The 20,272-nt window shown below is 40.9% G+C and overlaps 1 protein-coding gene across 1 annotated transcript in view; it reads right to left on the reverse strand.

The window, feature by feature from the left end:
- Positions 1–10: 10 nt before the first annotated feature.
- The window catches only part of LOC308288140 (CD82 antigen-like), a 35,316-nt gene continuing 15,054 nt past the window's right edge, over positions 11–20,272 (reverse strand). Inside the window, exons 4-9 of the mRNA XM_080729489.1 lie at positions 14,739–14,863; positions 13,583–13,657; positions 9,633–9,728; positions 6,761–6,937; positions 6,301–6,384; positions 11–2,576 (exon numbers count right to left, since the gene is read on the reverse strand). Coding sequence (XP_080585615.1) covers positions 2,496–2,576; positions 6,301–6,384; positions 6,761–6,937; positions 9,633–9,728; positions 13,583–13,657; positions 14,739–14,863 — 638 coding nt within the window. The 3' untranslated portion in view covers positions 11–2,495. The remainder of the gene's footprint in view (positions 2,577–6,300; positions 6,385–6,760; positions 6,938–9,632; positions 9,729–13,582; positions 13,658–14,738; positions 14,864–20,272) is intronic.

Here is a 20,272-nt window from a genome sequence, read left to right on the forward strand (position 1 = left end):
CCCCGTCCCCAAAGCAACTCGCATAACTTAAATTGTGTAGCATCAATTTTCCCTTCACAAGTTTAAACATCCCTGATTTAAAAAAGAAAAATCCACGTCTCAAGCGCTTTTTTGATGAAAATTGAGTTGAACATAAAATCAAAAATTACAAAACAGGGGAAGAAGTCACAGGTCTGATGTTTATCGATGCTGTCGGCCAGAAACCTTGTATCTGAATTATTTTTTTTTCCTTTCCTGAAATTAACACCCTACTTCATCATACAAGAGTGTCACACTAATATAGTGAAAATAGCTGATCTATATGCTCAGTGCTTGTAGATCATCCATTTTCACAACTTTTATTTTAATTTTTTAAATAATAAAAAAAAAGTACGGTTTTGGACAAGGTTTCCATCTGACAGCGACGTTATGTAATTTCTTGAATAGTAATTCTCATTAAAGGCTATTGTAAACCAAGTTTGAACACTTTCGGGTTGGCATGCATCATAAGTGGTAATTTTTATATAATTATTTCTATTACCTGAAGAAAATTACTGGTAAACAAAGTCCTTTCCACACTTATATATGAGAAATAATACAAGAAAAAAGCCTACATAAAAAAGTAATAATAACAATGGAGTGATCAGCTTCTAAGGGCCAATTTATACATTGTCATGCAACCGTGTCACTCACCAAAACCAGCAGACAAACAAGGAGCAATAATGTCTTGTATTGCAGTTGAAAATCAGTTAATTATTGTGAGCAACATAGTCATACGATGATATATAAATTAGGCTTAAGGAAACAGGCAATGTTGTCTCGGGTTCAAACACCCACGAGCATGACTCAAATTATATACAAAATACACTAAAAAATAAAATTCACAAATAGTCAACAAAACTGAAGTACAGAATCTACAAACAGAAATCACGACGCAGATGGATTTACCAGGAAGAGGATTCCAAGATGAAATCACATTCTGTCATTCTTTAAAGTAAATTAACGTTTCCCTTTAGATTCTTCAGGGGAAAATAATGGTGCAATTAGCGACTACTTCCAAGGACATATTCATAGACACCTACAGCACTTTAATAATCTTATCAAAGAGCATGGAGGCACTATGAAAGCCACTTATAATTAGTTGTGTGCCAGTGTTACGGATCTAAAATATCAAGTAGATCTGCTATTTTAGGTAAACAACAAGGCACCCAAACAAATATAAATCAGGCAAGAGGTCAGAGGAAGGAGGAACCTTGAATCTATCAAATATACAGAATGATGTCTTCTCTTCCATCATTACCTGCTCAACCTACTTAAACCCTCTGTACCTGCACCTGCAAACAGAACCCAGTTGACTCTGTACTCGTTTCCGTTTGCACCAAATCTCTTCGCCAGAAATAGCCCATCTCCAAGCTCACAACGCTTCGCAACGTGAGCTTGTAGATCAGTTATTTCTGGCGCCCCCAGAGCAGGCAGGGGGCGCTAAGGTTCAATTGTTGATAAATATGGCTAAAGACCTGCACCCATCAACCCATTTTCATGTTTATTCAAAACATTTATAGTACTAAAGCCTCGGCCAGACCAAAGATTCACCACAAGCCCATTTAAAACCTGCAACCACTTGCAAACAGAAAACCTAAAACTGTGGTTTGTAAATTATAAAACTGTCCACATCAAAAGCGACTAACGGAGACCGTTTAGCGCTTCCATAGTAACAGCTTGTAACATCACGTCAACCTACTTCTTTGCAAACTCCTGCACCTGCCAGCATAACAAGCTTCCCCTCTGCATCTATTTAGCTTTATATTGTGTATATTCCACTTCATTGATATACTGTGTAGACAACCAACTAGCAATTCCAGCAGAGTCCATCCAGGCTATAGGTTATAAACAGCAGGCCCATCCTTCCCGGGTATAGGAATGAATACAATAAAACACGTGACAGTATTTTGCTTATAAGATATCAATATGTTTTGTTTGGTATCGTTTTCATAAACGCTGTTGTGATGCCATTACGGAGGGACATCAGTGCTCTGGTGTTGGAAAAGGCATCCCTGTGGGACGTGGGAGCATTTACAGTTGCGAGCGACAGCAAAACAGGTAAATCATAATGGCCGTAACATGTGGTATTGGTCCCATAAGACTCAAGTCAGCCGTCATCAGCCGAGCTGCGACAGGGTAATTCAGACCGCTGCGATTTGTCTCTGCAACGTTCTAAAAACTGTTTAGTTCCGTTGCAAATCTTTCATCTGAACTAGGAGGCTTAAGTGCTCCAGAGAAAATGGACTGGAACAAAAGTGCCTCAAAGGGAACATTAAAAAAACAGAATAAATCCAACAAAACTTAAAGCAAACAAACATTTGTTTTTACATTTGGACAAACCTTTCACCACAAATGGTGAAAGAACGCATTATTTGCTCTCTTTCTGTGTGTGTGTGTGTGTGTGTGTGTGTGTGTGTGTGTGTGTGTGTGTGTGTGTGTGTGTGTGTGTGTCTGTCATCTTCGTCCACTCAGCTTTAGTACTTTGGCACTTTCGTATAGTCTTCTCTTTGTGTCACACTCTTGCACAAGCAGATGGACAGAATCATGCCCAGGAGCTGTGGAACAAAAATGGATGACAGGTCAAACGTTTCATCTTCTAAAAAAATGGGTATTCAACAGGAGTTTTTGATTTCTTATGTCTGAAAATACACATCCTGAGAATCCAACATAATTAGCTAAGCAAATTTACAGAAGTTAAACAATATTGAACTGTGCAAGCAAAAGTGTACATATTCTATATACACTTAGAAGATAAACATTTGAATGATCATGACTAATAGATAAGCCCTAACAGCTAGCTAGCAACTAACTCTTTAAAAAGTCTGTAAACGTATTGTACCCAAATGTGTCCTCATTTTGGAATATGGTTGCCTCAAAACGTTCAGCAATGTTTAGAGTCAATATCACATCTTCTCCTTCTTTATTTTTATTAAATGACTTCTCACAGTTGCAATATCTAAACAATATACGCAAGCGCATCTTCTTTGCTGGATTAACAGCGGCTAAGAAGATGGTTGCTACGTGGTGGAAACCTCCTCATACCTCAACATTTCGCCAGTGGGCTCTAACCTTTTTAGATATAGTATATCTAGAGCAGTCCACAGCAAGATTACACAGAGCGAAAGAGGAGAACATTATTATATGGTCGGACATTGCAGATAAGCTCAAGGATATGATTCAAGAAGTCACTACATAGTGGTAACAGCCTGGCACAAGCAGCACGCACTATTTTAAATGCCATGTTGTTATTCATAATATATTTGTGTAACTTTCTACATTCATGCTTTGAATAAAATAAAAAAGTGTAACCTATTGTAGCAAGTTCACACCTTTGAGAGTGTGACTTACATGATGTTCTATGTTGTAAACCAGACTTTAAACCCACATTATGTTTTAGAGATGTGTGTTTCCCCTCTGCTGTTGTGTTTTATTAAGTATTGGCAACTTCATTTGTTATTTTAGTGCCTTTTATACTTGGAAAACATTTGAGTTGAGCACAGCAGTTTCCTTGTTTCTTGTTAAAACCACACTTGTCAGGAGGAGATAACAAAACAACCTAGCCTACAGGCTTTGTACTGAATGAGAGCAGGGTGGAGAGCAACTGTGGTTCAGCAAGACAGTTATTTAAATGAGAGAAATAAAAAGGGCACTTTCTCCTATGAAGGCAGTGCTCTAGTAGTGCAAACAGTGCTTAAGCACCGGTTGGCTCCTATGTGTGTACGTGACTCCTCCACAAGGGATGGATGTACTCAGTGCAAAAGTTAATTTTCTTCTGTAATATATATATTTTTAAACATTCATATATTTTAGATTCATTGTGCATGCAGTGAAATATTCAAAACCTTTTTTTGTTAAAATCTTTGCATACAGCTCATAAAAATCAAAAATCCATATCTCAAAATATATTCCACACAACCACTCAAAAGAAGGATTTATAATACAGAAATGTCAAAATTCTGAAAGGTTATGTTAATTTATGCACTCAGTACTTGGTATGGAATACTTTTGAACGAATGTCTTCATCAATGGGGCATGGCATGAAGGTGATCAGCCTGTGGTACTGCTGAGGTGTTCTAAAATCCCTGGGTAGATGGCTGTGTTTTTTTTTTCTTCTTCTTTTTGTCTGTGTTTACTCTGAACTTGATAAAACACAGTGGACCAACACCAGCAATACAATGCAATGCTGGTTTTGCCCACACTGTGTTTTTAGGGTTTTTAGGTTCAAAGTCAACACAGCCATCTATCTGAAAGTTTTGGAGCACTTTGTGCTATAGGTTGACAAGCTTTATGGAGAGGATTTCCTTTAGCCAGAAGCACTTTGCACCAGCCCACAGAGCCAAAACTACTAGTAACTGGTGTACTGACCATGGCATTACTGGGCTTAACTGTCCAGCCAGCTGGCCTGACCTGAACCCCACAGAGAATCTGTGTTGTGTTGTCAAAAGGAAGATGAGAGACACCAGACTCAACCACACAGATGAGCTTAACTAATTTACTGTCTTTTAAAACATCGACTGAAGGGGTTAACTGCCACGTTGTCCTTACCATTTAACGTGGGCGTGTGCGTGCACATCGCGCACGATCTGTGCACGGATCATGTACCAGGCGTGTGTACACCCGATCACAGCTTTCAAATAAAAGAATCCCATTGAAAAAAAATACGCTTCCATCGCCGAGCTCCCTCTGCTACTGTTTACATGATAGCTAACGGTAGCTGAGCCATGGTCCCGCCCCCCGACCGGATACGGAAATTGATCTAACAGGATATGGAAATGCGACCAGAAGCACTTTTCCGAGGGTGATTAGAGCCTGATTCGCGATAAACAGCGATTATACCTTTTAATGTTTTATAGCGATTAAAGCATATTAAAGTCTCTGGATTATCGGGCCCGACGGAGAGTAACATAGGGATTTTCTCGGCACTATCGGGTGAGGCGGTAAATGAGTTAAGGACTCTTAACAAAGTAAACCTGGGCTTCCATAACACCTCAGCAGTACCCACAGGCTGATCCTTCATGCCATGCCCCATCGATGAAGACATTTGTTCAAAGGTATTCCATACCAAGTACTGAGTGCATAAATTAACATAACCTTTCAGAAGTTTGACATTTCTGTAGTATAAATCCTTCTTTTGAGTGGCCGTGTGAAATATTCTAATATTTTGACATGTGGATTTTTGATTTTCATGAGCTGTATGCCATAAAAATCTAAATGTAAACAAAAAAAAGGCTTTTGAATATTTCACTGCATGCACAATAAATGTAAAATATATGAAAGTTAAAAAAAAAATATATATATTACAGAAGAAAATGAACTTTTACACAATAATCTAATTTTATGAGATGTATCTGTATATGTGGTGGTATGCGCCTGGACCGATAGGCCTGCGTGCGCCCCCTTTCTCCTTATACCGGTTTTGGACATACAAGGTTTACACCCAAAGGCGGCGATAATATACCCCCTGAAAGTTACCACTAAATAGTAGGTGAAATGTTCATGAGACAGACAACGATAAACACGCAACCCTACAAATTATGCCATTATTTCCAAGCTATCATCATCTATGTGGAAAAGCATTATGCAATCTTAGATGTTTTTACTACAGCCAGGGAGATATTGCTACTGGGGGGGATCTTTATAAGCTGATGGCTGATAGCTGCTCACATGGTCATGATGAGGGCCATTAGGGGTTTAGTGCAGGGGTCTTCAACAGGGGGTCAGGGACCCCTAGGGGGTCCTCAGAGTTACTACAGGGGGGCTGTCAAATCCTTGTGTGGTAGGATCATTCTTTTAAATTAACAACTTGAACCCTCGCATCCCTATTCTGAGGAGAACTTTAGCCAAAAATAGCAGAGCTTGTAGATCGGCTATTGTCGGCAAATAGGTTTGGTGTAGAGGTAAAAAAAGAGCAGACCAAGTACATAGTGAAAGGTCAAGTTTACAAAATATCAACGATTTAAGTGGTTAAATGTCTGAAAATACATATTAACATGAATCCAACATAGACTGATTGCAGTGCTGTCAAACAAGTCTATGAATCTATGAAATCTATGAAAATCTGCATCAAACATTTATACAATATGTAGAGGGGGTCCCTGCTTCATCTCTCTCTCAGCTAAGGGGTCCTTGGCTTGAAAACGTTTAAGACCCCTGGTTTAGTGTCTTGCTCAGGGACACAGACATGTGGGCTGGGTTCTAATCACCAGACGGCCTCCCAACCCAGTGCCCACTCAGCTATGGCTGCAGCTACAGTAGGTGTAATTGACCATAATTACATACCTCAATCACAGCCACAGCGAGACAGATGCCCAGGATCACTCCCAGGTTGGTGAGGAGCCAAGCCTCCACGCTGGAGGAACAGCCCTGGAATAAGAGTTGACAATGAAATGACACATAAAGCAGCTATATAGTCTGACTTAACCACATGCACCCTAGAATCCCTATTACCTATTCAGCAGAAATAGGCACATAACATTCTGCATAAATAGCTAATTCACAAGCTCTCAAGGCGTCGCAATGCAACGCCCTGGTCAGTGGGAGCTTGTAGATGCGCTATTTTTTGTAGAACGAAGTATAATAGTGTTTAAGTGGTTAAAATGAACAAATAAACTCAAAATGGGAAATCAAATTGCACATAATGTAAAACATGCATGAACTGAGCAAAACAAATAGCTGAACAACAGCTTCAGCACTGTCCAGGTGCAGGCCGATAGACGGGCATGAGGAAACGGTTCCGTACCACATCGTAGACAGGCCAGTCATCGGCTGCCGGGGCCTCGCAGAATCCACTGTCGGAGAAGTTGCCCGTGGCGACAGAGACGTTCTGGCAGGAGCAGGGGAACAGCGGCTGGGAGCTGTTGGCGATCACCCCGTTACGGTCCCAGTCCGTACGACCGGTCCAACCACAGCACTCCATCTGCAGCCAAACACACACAGGACACACCGCTGATTAAATAATCTGAGTGGTTTATTCAAACGGAGACGTGTCGGGGAGATGAGAGAGCACAGACAGAGAAAATGGGGCCGGGAGGGGAAGATCACTTTTCAAAGGGGGTAATCTTCTGTGTGTCCAGGCAGGAATGAAAATTCTTTGTCAAATATTATGGATTTGGTTAATGTGGTGACCTTGAAACCCTGGAGGAATGATTATTTGGCTTCTCACTTTAAAGTAGCCTACTTTGTTTTTTTCCCCTTTTATGACAGACAGGACTGATGGCAAATGACCTTGATTGGAGGTGTCTGTCATTTTCAGCATAGACATAATATACTCAATGTAGATGCCGCCTTGGCCACAGGGTTGTACGTCAACGTCTGCGACATATTGGCATGGGTATCTTGCCACAACTCCACTGTACAAAATGAATTGTATACATGGTATGTATACCGTCGGGGAAAGAATGATGTTATGCTAAATATATGTTGATATAAAAAGCCACAGTTTGTAACAAACAAATAGTTGAGAATTCAAGGAGCTTTGTTGATTTTCATTGTGGAGAAGCCTTAAATTTCAATACAGTAATACTGTATACACACACAATATATGGGGCATACATGCTAAGGAGACACGGCTTTCCCAAGCCAATAATATGGCGGCTGTGTTGACATTGATCCAATTAACTATTTTCAGGACAGCACACCCAACTGGGATCCATATATTGAGCTCTACTCCCACATTATGTATACATTATATGTCACAAATGTATATGTTGTCACAAGGTGTTTTCTCAGAATCCAGAAATGGTCTTTGGCCCAAAATGGGTTGCAACCCTGTGTTTAGGAAACACTGGCTTGGAGCCAGGATGAAAAAAAAAAGAAAAAGAAAAACAGGTGGTTGGTACATGTGTAAACAAATCGCAATGGACCGCAACACACTTTACTTTATCATTCCAACCATTCATATTACACAACATTTTATGACTCATGACTTATCTTGAGGTATGCCATACCGTCTGGGAAGGTTTTGAGCAAGACACTTAACCCCTAACTGCTCCCTGGGTGCCTTATAAATAGATAGCTCCTAATAAGGAACATTTTCACATTAATGTATGTACAAATATACAGCGACAAATACAGTTTGAGACCGATATATGTCCTTTTATGTCCGATATATGTCACTTTTGTTGTGTGACTGGCAGGTGTCAAACAAACAAACCATACATTGTCCTTCAGGCTATCGGGCAACTTGGGAGTCACACTCCTGTAGGTCAAGTTACCTTGCTCTGCTGAAGGACACTTCAGGGTTCCCACACATTTTTACCAATTAAATTCCAAAACTTTTACAGAATATTTAACCCGATTTCCAGGACATTATAACAATAATTCAGCTCAATAACGAGTCGCTTACTCCTATGCGCAATGCCCAAAGACAGGTAGTGTATGCCAGTGGTTCTCTACCTTTTCTGGCCGTGACCCACGAAATAATCATATTTGAACTGGGGACCCGGGCACCCTGACGAGCACTAAGAGTAGAGGAACACAGTGAAAATAGCCGATTTACATGCTCACAACGCCTCACAACGCGAGGCGTTGTGAGCATGTAAATCTGCTATTTTCACAATTTCTGCCTCTAATATTTGACAATTTGGCCAGTGTTTAATTTGTCATTTCAGAGGCATTAATAAAATCAATAGTAAAAGACAATGCATAGCTATTTTCCCAGGCCAGGACCTTCCAGGACCCTTGATCAATTCCAAAACTTTTCCAGTACTGGAAAAATATTTTTCTAATTTCAAAATATTTCCAGGAATTTCATGACCGTGGGAACCCTGACACTTTCTAGAGCAGATATGGAGCCTGTGACACGCTACAGAACAGTCACTGTACCCCAAAACCCACTCTTTCCAGCATTTATAATCCAGTGATGATGATGCTTCAGATGTTCAGGTGATTTCCGCTGGAAATCCAATCCACGACGCACAGCCTGTCAAAGCGCGTCAAGATTAAATCATCAGCTTAGGTTACCGATGCTTATTTTGAGACCATCGCAGTGTTTCGGAAACCGTTTCTTGGTTGGTTGGCTGTGTGTATTTGCAAGAGACTTAAGCTGGCCAAAATATCCAACAGTCTCATAACATTTCACTTTTATCCCAAATCTAATTCCATTGTATAGTCATTTGATCTATTTTGACCACAGGTTTTCAGTGTGGGGCACCACTAGGGAGAATTTGGAAAAGAGAGGCAATTGGAAATAAATAAATAAACCAAAGAAAATGTGGTAAATTATATGTTAAATATCAATAAAATAAAGTATACTGTATATATTTAGCTCACAACACGTAGCATTTTGACCTTTTCATTTATATTTATTTATTGTTTGGTTTCATTAATTCTAACCCTTTTTTCTACCCAATTTAGTCTAATTCCTTGACATACATTTCTGTGTTACGTCGTAAGTAGTAGTACAGAGTGAAAGGTAAAGTTTGCCAAGTATCGATGATTTAAGATTTTAAGTGGCAAACAAGTCTATGAATCTATATATGAAATCGATGAGAATCTCCATCACACATTTATACGATATGTAGAGGGGGTCCCTGCTTCATCTCTCTCTCAGCTAAGGGGTCCTTGGCCTGAAAAAAGTTGAAGACCCCTGGAGCTAGAGTCCTGGGTCTCACCTTGCGCTGGATGAAGTCCCAGGCCTGTTCAGTAGTTGTGTTCTTGCCATAGTTGTCCAGGACCTGGCGAACGATCTTGGACATCTCATCGTTTATCTGGAACACAGAGGGTGTGATGTGATGCAAGTGCACATAAACCAGGGCAAATACGTGAGGCAAGAGTTGCCAATTGTATTCTCTCTATAGAATGGAGATCACTCTGTGCCTTATCAAATATGAACGATGTGTAAACACAAAGGCCTGAGAAACTTTCAGATAATTCACTTCTTAACCCATTTAGGCCTAGAATTATTGAATGCTTTAACCAGTGAAAAATAGCAGATATACAAGCTCACAGCGCGGCACCGAGTGCCGCGCTGCGAGCTTGTAGATCTGCTATTTTTGAAAAAGTCGTGAAAATGTTTACAAATCTTTGAATATATGTATTTTCAAAGTGAACCTTTGTAACTCAAATTTTGCTTCCGGGTGGTCCCTGGAACTAAATATTTTGAGATGCGGGTCCGTGGCCAAATAAATATCATTTTGGGGTCCTTCACATGAAAAGGTTTGAGAACCACTGACATAGTAGTCTCTCAAGAACAGACTAACTGAGCTCCAGTTAAAGTGAAAAGGACCTTTTCTTTGACGATGGCTGGCCAGATTGCTGACATAGAAACATAGGTTTTTCAAAAAATCTTAGAAGGATTCAAAAGACACTTATAGAATCGGGTCAAAATTCTAATTTTCACGATTTTTCAAAAATAGCAGATCTACAAGCTCGCAGCGCGGCACTCGGTGCCGCGCTGTGAGCTTGTATATCTGCTATTTTTCAATAGTTAAAGCATAAAATAATGATACACAAAATGTGTACCCGTTCTAAATGGGTTAATCCATATCAAACAAGGAGTTTGCTTCAGCTTCCTGTTTACAATGCGGCTTAATGTGAGACAAATGAACATGTGATTTTCCGCACCAAAACAGTTATTGTGGTGTTTACTGACATCAGAGTACGTTTTGGTTATTGTACGTATTATGGTGTGGTTCTTTAGAGGCAAGCTGTCTAGAAGGTGTCTGGCTTGTCTGTCTCCGTGTCGACTCTCCGGAGCCAACAAACCTCGTGCCAAATGCCTTGTGAAGACTGCCAGTAGGCTACATAGACCCAGGACCACAGGTTGGGGATGGCTGCAGTAAGGCAGCTGGAATTCCTGCTTTCACCAGATTACCGTTGCTGTCGGGCAGAAACCTCCCATCTCAAGTTTTTATGTTTTTTGTAAATTCATGCCCTTCTTCAACACACAAAAGTATCAGATATTTTCACAATTTAAATCGTTTTTCAAAAATAATAAAAAATGGAACTGATAGAATAAAAGTAGAAGAAGCGCTGCGTGGGTCCGTGAGTAAAAACAATGGGCTGAAGACAGGTGCTCTTTGGAGAGGGTATATAGATATTGAGACAAAAACGTTTCTAGTTCCATTCCATTGTAACAAAAAACAGTGCACTGATAAGGTGGGGAACTTAGAAAAAACCAAGGCAGCTCCGTTCAGTTCAAAGTAGAAAACAAATTTATTTAGCTCATGGCAGCATTAAAAGAAACGACCAACGCGTTTCGGCCTCGTTTGGCCTGAGCGGACCCTGATGAAGGCCAAACGAGGCCGAAACGCGTTGGTCGTTTCTTTTAATGCTGCCATGAGCTAAATAAATGTAACCTGACTTTCGCCAGATAGTTGCAGCAGTGCGTAACGCTCTGCCTTACATCTGGGCTCTCTCGGACAGACTCGATGTAAGGGGCGGGCCATTTTTTGAATTTCTGTAGCAGGTGATTGGATGTGGCCGTTTCTATCACAGTCTGGGAGTGCCAACTCCAACCACTCATATTGGCCTGTCTGCATGACGTTGCACCCAGAATCCGCCTCCTGGGTTTCCACGTGGTCTGCAATCAGACTCTATTGGCTCAGAGCCGCTCAGAGCCTGCCCATAGCTGCCGCTGATTGGTCCGGCCCGGGACTTTACGAGTGTTATCAACTCTGGCCGAGCAAGCCCAGATGGTAAAGCAGAGCGTTATATACGCAATGCTGCCACCATCTGGCGAAAGTCAGGTAAAAATAAATGTTTTATACTTTGAACTGAACGGAGCTGCCTTGGTTTTTGCTAAGTTCCCCACCCTATCAGTGCACTGTTTTTTTGTTACAATGGAATGGAACTAGAAACATTTTTGTCTCAAAAAAGGGAACTGTTTTGGACTTAGGAGGTTTCCACCCAACAGCAACGACATCCTCCACACATGCTTTGTGTGTCCGTGGGGAGACACGTACCTACTGTAGATCACTCACAACATCTGGCCTCAGCCTCCTGTTTTATCTCAGCCAGGACCATTTAAAAGTCTGAAAGATTCATCTAGCTCTTTAAGATGGGAATCCTGACTACTTGAACACATCCCATCAAGTGTGTGTGTGTGTGTGTGTGTGTGTGTGTGTGTGTGTGTGTGTGTGTGTGTGTGTGTGTGTGTGTGTGTGTGTGTACTTGTATTACTTTACTTGTGAGGGCCACATTTTCCCACAAGTATAGTAGAATTTGAGAAACAGACTCTGTGAGGATTGTCCCTGTCCTCACGAGATAAATAGTTTTATGATTTGGGGAGCTAGGCTTACAATTAGGAAAAGATTCAGATTGGTGTCAGGAGGACATTTAGAGGTTTAGTTTAGGGGTTGGAGTTATGCCTGATTTATACTTTCACAGTGGTGTCACGCACCAGAAAAATAACAGATCTACTGAGTTCAGATGTGTTCTGTGCATGACACCTTAGGGTCAGGGTTCAAAATAGTAAAAATGCTGTGTGTGTGTGTGTGTGTGTGTGTGTGTGTGTGTGTGTGTGTGTGTGTGTGTGTGTGCACGAGCATGTGTGTCAGCCTGTGAGTTAATCTGTTTTTTCCCTCCAGTTGCTGTGGTTTTCCCTGCTTGCATCCACACTAATTCTCAGTTATGTGCATCAGTAAGTAAGTGTACTGACAATATCATTGTTGTTATGGGCCTCTAAGGCTGTTCAATTGGATTAAATGTTCTGCTCAGCAGGTGGCGCTACGGCACCAAGTCGACGTTTCATTTTCAGTTTATTGTTGAAAAATGACAACAGGCACAGTGCCTCCATTGTGGAAGGAACCAAGAAAAACTGGTCTGGCCATTTTCACAGGAAGTTTAAAGTGGCAGAGATTCACACGCAGATGCCATTCATAAAGGTGTGTACCACGCTCTCTGTCACTTTAAGCACATAAACCTCATCATCCATATTCTGGGGTGAACATTAGCCACAAATAGCTCTTAATAGATCTAGAAGCTCACAACACAGCTTGTAGATCGGCTAAGAGACTTGGTATAGAGTAAAAAAATAAAAAATAAAACAAGTAGTCGTATTACTAAAGGCCAATACATAGTCCTTCCAAAGTATCGCTTTGCGAACTAAAGTTCGAAGAGTCAGGACAGTCAGGCGTGCACGAGTTCTGAGAAAAGGTTCTGACGGAGACCACCTATCAGAAGTTCGGAATGACGTCACCTTGTATATTAATATCACCTCCCCCAAGGTTGGACATCGGAAGGACCATGCATTGGCCTTACAGATTCTTGACTTATGTCTTCACTGAGGTAACGTCTATGGCTGTGTGTCCACCAAAGGTTTTATCCAAGCTGAAAATGCAAGGCGCTCTGCTAAAAATGCTTCAAATAAAAACCAAAATAGACGTTCAGCACCTTGTCACACTGCTGGCATTTTCCAAAGACGCAGCGCTTCAATTGTAAACAATTAAAAAAAATAAGAAAACGCTGTGCTCAGAAGAAAAGGGGGGGAAAAACATCTTGTTGGACACTTAAGCGAGAACATACAGGAGTATCTCCCTTCAGTGCCGTTACGTCCAAGTGAGAAAACAAGATTAAGAACATAACGAAAGAAATTTTAGTGTGGCAAAGTTAATCCACTCACCGTGTCTTTCTGGAAGTAGACGAGAGCACCGGCCGTCACCTGACCGATGAGGATGAGCAGGAGACAGGCGAAGTACTGAGGAAGAAGGATAGAAGAATAAGATGGGATCAAACTTTTGAGCTGTAGGTTTTCTGGGAATCAGAACATCCCACGTTTCATGGGTTTCAGCTCCATCTGGGGCTACGTTGTTTTTATCTGAATGGGGAAGTGAATGGCCACCACTCATTCTCACCACTCATTCTTCCCTCAACACCGCTGAAATGAGCAAGGCACTGAACTGATAAATACAGGACCCCAATAGAAACGTTGTACTTTTTCAGCAAACTGTTGATAAAGTATTCAATCAATGCTCAGTGGCAACAATATACTGTAGACTGTGATTGTACAGGTCAGCTTAGATGTTTTAATGTGTGTGTGTGCGTGCGTGCGTGCGTGTGTGTGTAGGGCGTTACTGAGAAAAGAGCACTCATGCTCAGCATACCTACCCTGGGTAAATAAAGGTAAAATAAATAAATAAATGTTCAGGTGTCTTCGATGAGTCACTTTTGACTCACAATAGTGAAACAATAAACACAAATGAGACATGACGGTATGAAACGGATGGAATAGTGATTCACGATACTGTCCGACATGAACTATAGTTATTCACTGTGTCATGATACTGTCTCACATGAACAGTGATTTACTGTGTCATGATAGTGTCCCACGTGAACTAATAATTCACTTCCTTGGTCTTAGTTGTTCTGATTTGAACATCCCAAAGCGCTTTAAACTGTTTTTGATTGAGCCATTCACCAAAACACGCTCACACATCAGCGGTGAAGGAAGCCATGCAAGGTGCTGAGTAGCTTGTCAGGGGTTCAGAGTTCAAGAACACTATGACATGCTTCCATGAGTAGTTCCTTTGCATGCCATGATGTGACTTTTTAGTGTGAAGACCAATATCTAAGAGGTACAGTAGTAAACCATGCAGTACATGGTAAATACTGGGCATGGCAGGACAAGAATTAATTAATACAAATGTATATCTTACAGCAAAAGCAAAGTATTCCCACTTCCTTCATGCAGATAAACATCATGCATCATGCTATCATTTGGCTATAATCAGCAACATACACATAAACAAAGACATACTGTAGATCAAATGAAAACTCACCAGGCCTAGCAGGCAGCGGACCTCATAAATGGCCCCCAGACAGCCCAAGAAGCCCATGAGCATGGAGAACCCTCCCACTCCTATCAGGATGTAGGACGCCACCTTCAGAGCCATGGAGGAATCCTCTGCAGACAACAGATGGTATACAGTAGGTTCAATACACAGTAAAAGGATTACATCACCCTGATATAGGTTAAACACACAGTAAATGTGCATCTAGGGTTAAAGTCTTATATGTATCTCTCTTATAGCTGTGCAACAAGTATGTAATACTAATACTAATCAAGACTCCCTAATCGGGAGATAAGCGACCGTCAGGTCGCAGCGTGATTTTAGGGCAAAATGTGTAGGAGCAGTGTCCAAAAATGTTTTTGAAAAAATCGGCCAGATGGTGGCGTTATATGGTTCCTTGAGGTGGTTCCAAATGAGCCTTTACAGGTCTGTTACTGAGCGTACAAATTGAACCAAATTGACCCGTAATACCATTTGTACTCCCTCAAGAGTATTAGGGGGTCCTTGAAATAAATAAGAAGGGGTTTGAGAACCACAATTCAGGTTTAATTTGTAGTCATCTGCAAACAATTGAAACGTTTTGAAATCTTCTGGATCCCACTGCCATATCACCTGACATGAGCCTGGAGCCTGGAAAACCTCCACTTTATGTTCACTAGTGCCAAAGCCTGTAGCTGGCCACAGTCACTGATGAGATATCTTACTTATTCAGGACCAAGTTCCAAACTGTGTGCGGAGATAAAGTGGGGAGGGAGAGAAGTATTTGTGTTGGCATGTGAGGAGTGTCTCTCTCTGCCAAACATCCCAGGGCTCTCCAGAAAGAAAGAGGAAAAAATAAAAGCTGAGAGGGATGTAACTTAGTACGCTTCCAGAAGTCTGGAGACGCTATCCAGAACCCACCGCACAAAGAAAAGACTATAAATACTAGAACAAGATTTTGGGAGGCATAATCTAAACTCTGCAAAAAAATAAGCTCTTCTAAATTACAAGTAATTCCATCATGCAAAATGGACCAGGATCGAAGTGCAGAATAAGAAGAGGGAAAACCTTTAAAGTTTATATTAATTCAGAAAGTTCTAATGTTAAAGCAGTTCCACAGATAGCAATACGTATAGGTCCTAAAGTAGTAGTTGTCTGTCTGTGTGTCGGTGCTGGGTACTGGCAATAATAAACACAGTATCAGCGATGCCATGGTTATTGTGCTGATAACACGTAGCGGATTCAGGTTTCGGTTGACTCTCTTTCACTCCTCCTCTCATTCTGCTACTTTTGTGTCTCATCAACGTAGTTTAAACGTTAAACTAAAGTATCATCTTTCTAAATAATCGCCTGGGCACTTAATTTGAAAAATCAATTTGAACCCCCGGCAGGTATTTGCACCCGGGTGATTATTTGGAAATATACGGTATGTAAAAAAAAAAAAAAAAAAAAAAAAACTCCATGGCTGCTGTGTTAAGTGGTCAGATGGAAACCCCTTTCGGGATTTTCAAGCTCAGAGCATGTTATGCTCTTGTAGATGTGTTATTTAGAATGCTTATCTATTATGACATGGCCAGAATAGGTTCAAGCTGTTTAAAGGAACCATGCTTTCTGCATCACAGAACCCTCAACTCAACGTCAAAACCAAACACCCCACATGTTTTCTCCCTCCCCAGTTATAGCTGCCTCCCAGAGTTTGGAAAAGGAAAACACCATAAAATGAAAAGAAATAAAAGTTTCTTTTGCAACAAACCAGCAAAAGGGGACACGGGCAAAATATGGGAGTTGTGCATAAACTAGTGGTTCTCAAAGTGGGATCCGCTTTTTGAAAATAGCAGTTCTACAACCTCTCAACATGTCATATGTCGACACATTGTGAGGTTTTAGATCTGCAGATCTACAACCTCTCAACATGTCATATGTCGACACCACGTTGTGAGGTTTTAGATCTGCTAATTTCAACATTAAAAAGTCCCATATTTTTGACACAAACATTTTCAGATGGTGGGGGTCTGTGGCCAAAAACATATGACCTTGGATGCACTTGACATGAAAAGGTTTCAGAACCACTGGCATAAACACCCGCGGTTGTTGACACCGACTGACACAAACACGCGTCACCGTGTTGATGCTTGTAAATGTGGCATGATCTGAACGGCTATAAAGTATAGGGCTGTCACGATTATGACATTTTACATACCGATTAACTGTCACTCAAATAATTGCGATTAACGATTTAATTGTGTTTTCGTCATTGACAATTACATTTCTGTTTGGCTTTTAGGCTTTGAAGTTGCACATGGCAGATATGACACATAACCTAAATATACAAAGAAATTACTGACATATTTGACAACTTTATGCTTAAAAAAAGAACATTGATAGTGGAAATAGCCGATCTACAAGCTCACAACGCGTCGCAATGCGACGCGTTGTGAGCTTGTAGATCTGCTATTTCCACTATTTTTGACTTTTTTTTTTAAAAACATATGAACATTTTTCAACATGGAAACGATTATGACGATTATGAAAAATAATCGCGATTAGACGATTATGTAATAATTGTGACAGCCCTAATAAAGTACAATACATCCACCTCCCCTCCTCCTCCCCTCCTCCTCCCCTCCCCAGGGCCTCAGGCTCTGCCAGCAGAGTGGCCTTGAGGAAACGTGGACTCCCCTGATCGCTGAACCAGAGGCTGCCGCTAACAGCTCCCACCTAAAACAAAAGGGGAAGTATGGAGTTTATGATGGAAAATGTGGAGAAGCCAGGAGAGGAGGGGAAGGCAATGAGGGGGTTGGGGTGAAGTAAGAGTGTGTGAGTGTGTGTGTGTGTGTGTGTGTGTGTGTGTGTGTGTGTGTGTGTGTGTGTGTGTGTGTGTGTGTACACACGTGTCTATTAGTATACTTGCCAAATATCCCCACAAGTATAGTAGAAGCTTTACAAAGTGAGGACAGTTTCCTTGGTCTTCCTTACAAGAGGAATGGTTGATTATGGTTTCAAAAAGATTTGGGGAATCGACTTATAATTAGGAAAATATTCAGCTAGGGTTAGGATTAGACATTTAGAGGTTAGGTTTAGGGGGTTGGAGTTATGCCTGATTCATACTTCAGTTGTGCGGCCGTGTTTTGCACTGAAAATAGCTGATTTACATCTATCGCATGGTGAATTTGCTGATCTGCTATTTTCGGCTTTAGGTTAAACATTAATAGAAATGGTAAAAATGGCATTCCAAAAAAAAACATAAAATGCTTATGTCCTCACAATAATAGCAATACAAGTGTGTGTGTGTGTGTGTGTGTGTGTGTGTGTGTGTGTGTGTGTGTGTGTGTGTGTGTGTGTGTGTGTGTGTGCATACTGCATACATGCACGTGTACAGGAGGGGTAACCTCCTTTCAACACTTGGCACTGACTGCAATTCGTCACTGTCGGGTGGAGACCTTGTATGTGTGTTACTTTTCTGGAAATGGGGAAAGAATAACCGTTGTTCCAATGGATTCAATGTAGTTATTATTTAAGCACAAGCTAGTATTAACAGGGCATCAATTTGTGAAAAAGGGAGGGGAAAAGATATATGGAGATACAAGGTTTCTGCCCGCCATCAGGGGTAATTATCAGGGATATTACCCCAGCTTATTGCCAGAACGTCTGTGGCTGAATTATGACACAAAGGAGACCAGTGAACTTGCAAAATTCACCCCAGCACATGCACAGCCCTCCCACACACACACAACACTCTACAAACATCACATGACTGCGAGTGACTCACATTTTATGCTACAGGCCTTGAACAAACAGGGCTGGACACATCACCACCACCAGCAGCACTGATTTCATCACTCACTCACACCCAGCAGCTCATTGACTCAACCTCAGCACCACTGTGATTATCATCATCATCTTATAGGACCTGCCCTTCAGCAGGCCCTGTCACAACAAGCATTACATCATCGCCTGATCGCAATTCTTTGAGATAGACAATTATTTTTTGCATAATCGTCAGAATTGTTTCCAAGTTGAAAGAAGATATTTTCAAAATAGTGGAAATGGCAGATCTACAAGCTTGCTGATAGTCCATGGGCCAGACGAGATGTCGGTATCAAAAAGGTGGCAAAGGTTATCATGCATTTTATAAAAGCTCTATATCAGTAGATTATATTTTGGTATGATAACCCTTTCTTAGACCCAGCTAAATTGGTGTTATCAGCCGCTAGAGTTGTTGTCCCATTAACTTTACATTACAGGAAAAAAAAAGCTAAAAATGAATCTGCTTTAATTAGCATAAGAGGGGTCCAACTAGGGGGTTTTCATGATGCTGAATCCATTGCAAGCATCTGTTTTGCACAAAAAACATTCATTGGGCTAAAAACTGTCCCACAAGACTATGGTTTAGTGATGAGTCATCACTTTTCACACTGTTGTGGGGGGGCGTTTTAGCCCCACGGATGTTTTTCGTGCAAAACAGATGCTTGCAATGGATTCAGCATCATGAAAACCCCCTAGTTGGACCCCTTGGACCCCCTCTTATGCTAATTAAAGCAGATTCATTTTTAGCTTTTTTTCCTGTAATGTAAAGTTAATGGGACAACAACTCTAGCGGCTGATAACACCAATTTAGCTGGGTCTAAGAAAGGGTTATCATACCAAAATATAATCTACTGATATAGAGCTTTTATAAAATGCATGATAACCTTTGCCACCTTTTTGATACCGACATCTCGTCTGGCCCATGGACTATGAGGCATGTTGTGAGCGTGTAGATTGGCTATTTCCACTATTTTATAACAAATATTGAGTATAAAATGATTATTTTGATTATTGGTCTTTTTCAGTTATTAGTCAAATCTTGCGTGTGCAATTTTGACAAGGAAAGATGATTGAAAAACAGAAAACGTTAATCGCAATAGCGTACTGAAGTCCCGCTAACTAGTTTTTATATTGAACATTCCATAGGGAAATCTTTGTGTTCCAAAAATAAACAAATCAGCTCCGCGATTCTGTCATGGTGTTATATTTGATATTTCAAAAAAGATCTCTGATCAAAGAAGGGGACCCGCACACTGTAGAGAACATGCTTTATTAGAAGCTTTATTTATGTTTCGGTAATTTCAACCATCATCAGGACAGACACCTGGCAACCAGCCCTTGAGGTGTCACGTGCATCAGCCTTTTCTTAAATCTTATATTTGATATTTGAACATCTATTTATTTTCTTTCCACCATCAGTTGATGCTTCATAGCCATATAAATCCTGGCTGATTTGTTTATAAACTGACCCCATGGTATAAAAAATTTGTCAATAGAAGAAATATCTATAAATCTGTGACCCAGATAGCGGCCTCTAGCAGCACCGATGCCAGACTTCGATTCTCCATTATTTGTATGACAATTAATCGTCAAGTAAAATGTCATGATCGTGACAGCCCTACTCGGCACCAACAGTGACCATCATCTTATATAGGACCTGACAGTCAGCATCACCATTCATTCAATACATCTCATGTCTGGACACAAAGCCAAGCGCGCCACTGTCCCTTTATGAC

Source organism: Nannobrachium achirus, assembly GCF_963921795.1.
Source record: "Nannobrachium achirus genome assembly, chromosome: 7".
In the NCBI taxonomy this organism is placed as follows: domain Eukaryota; kingdom Metazoa; phylum Chordata; class Actinopteri; order Myctophiformes; family Myctophidae; genus Nannobrachium; species Nannobrachium achirus.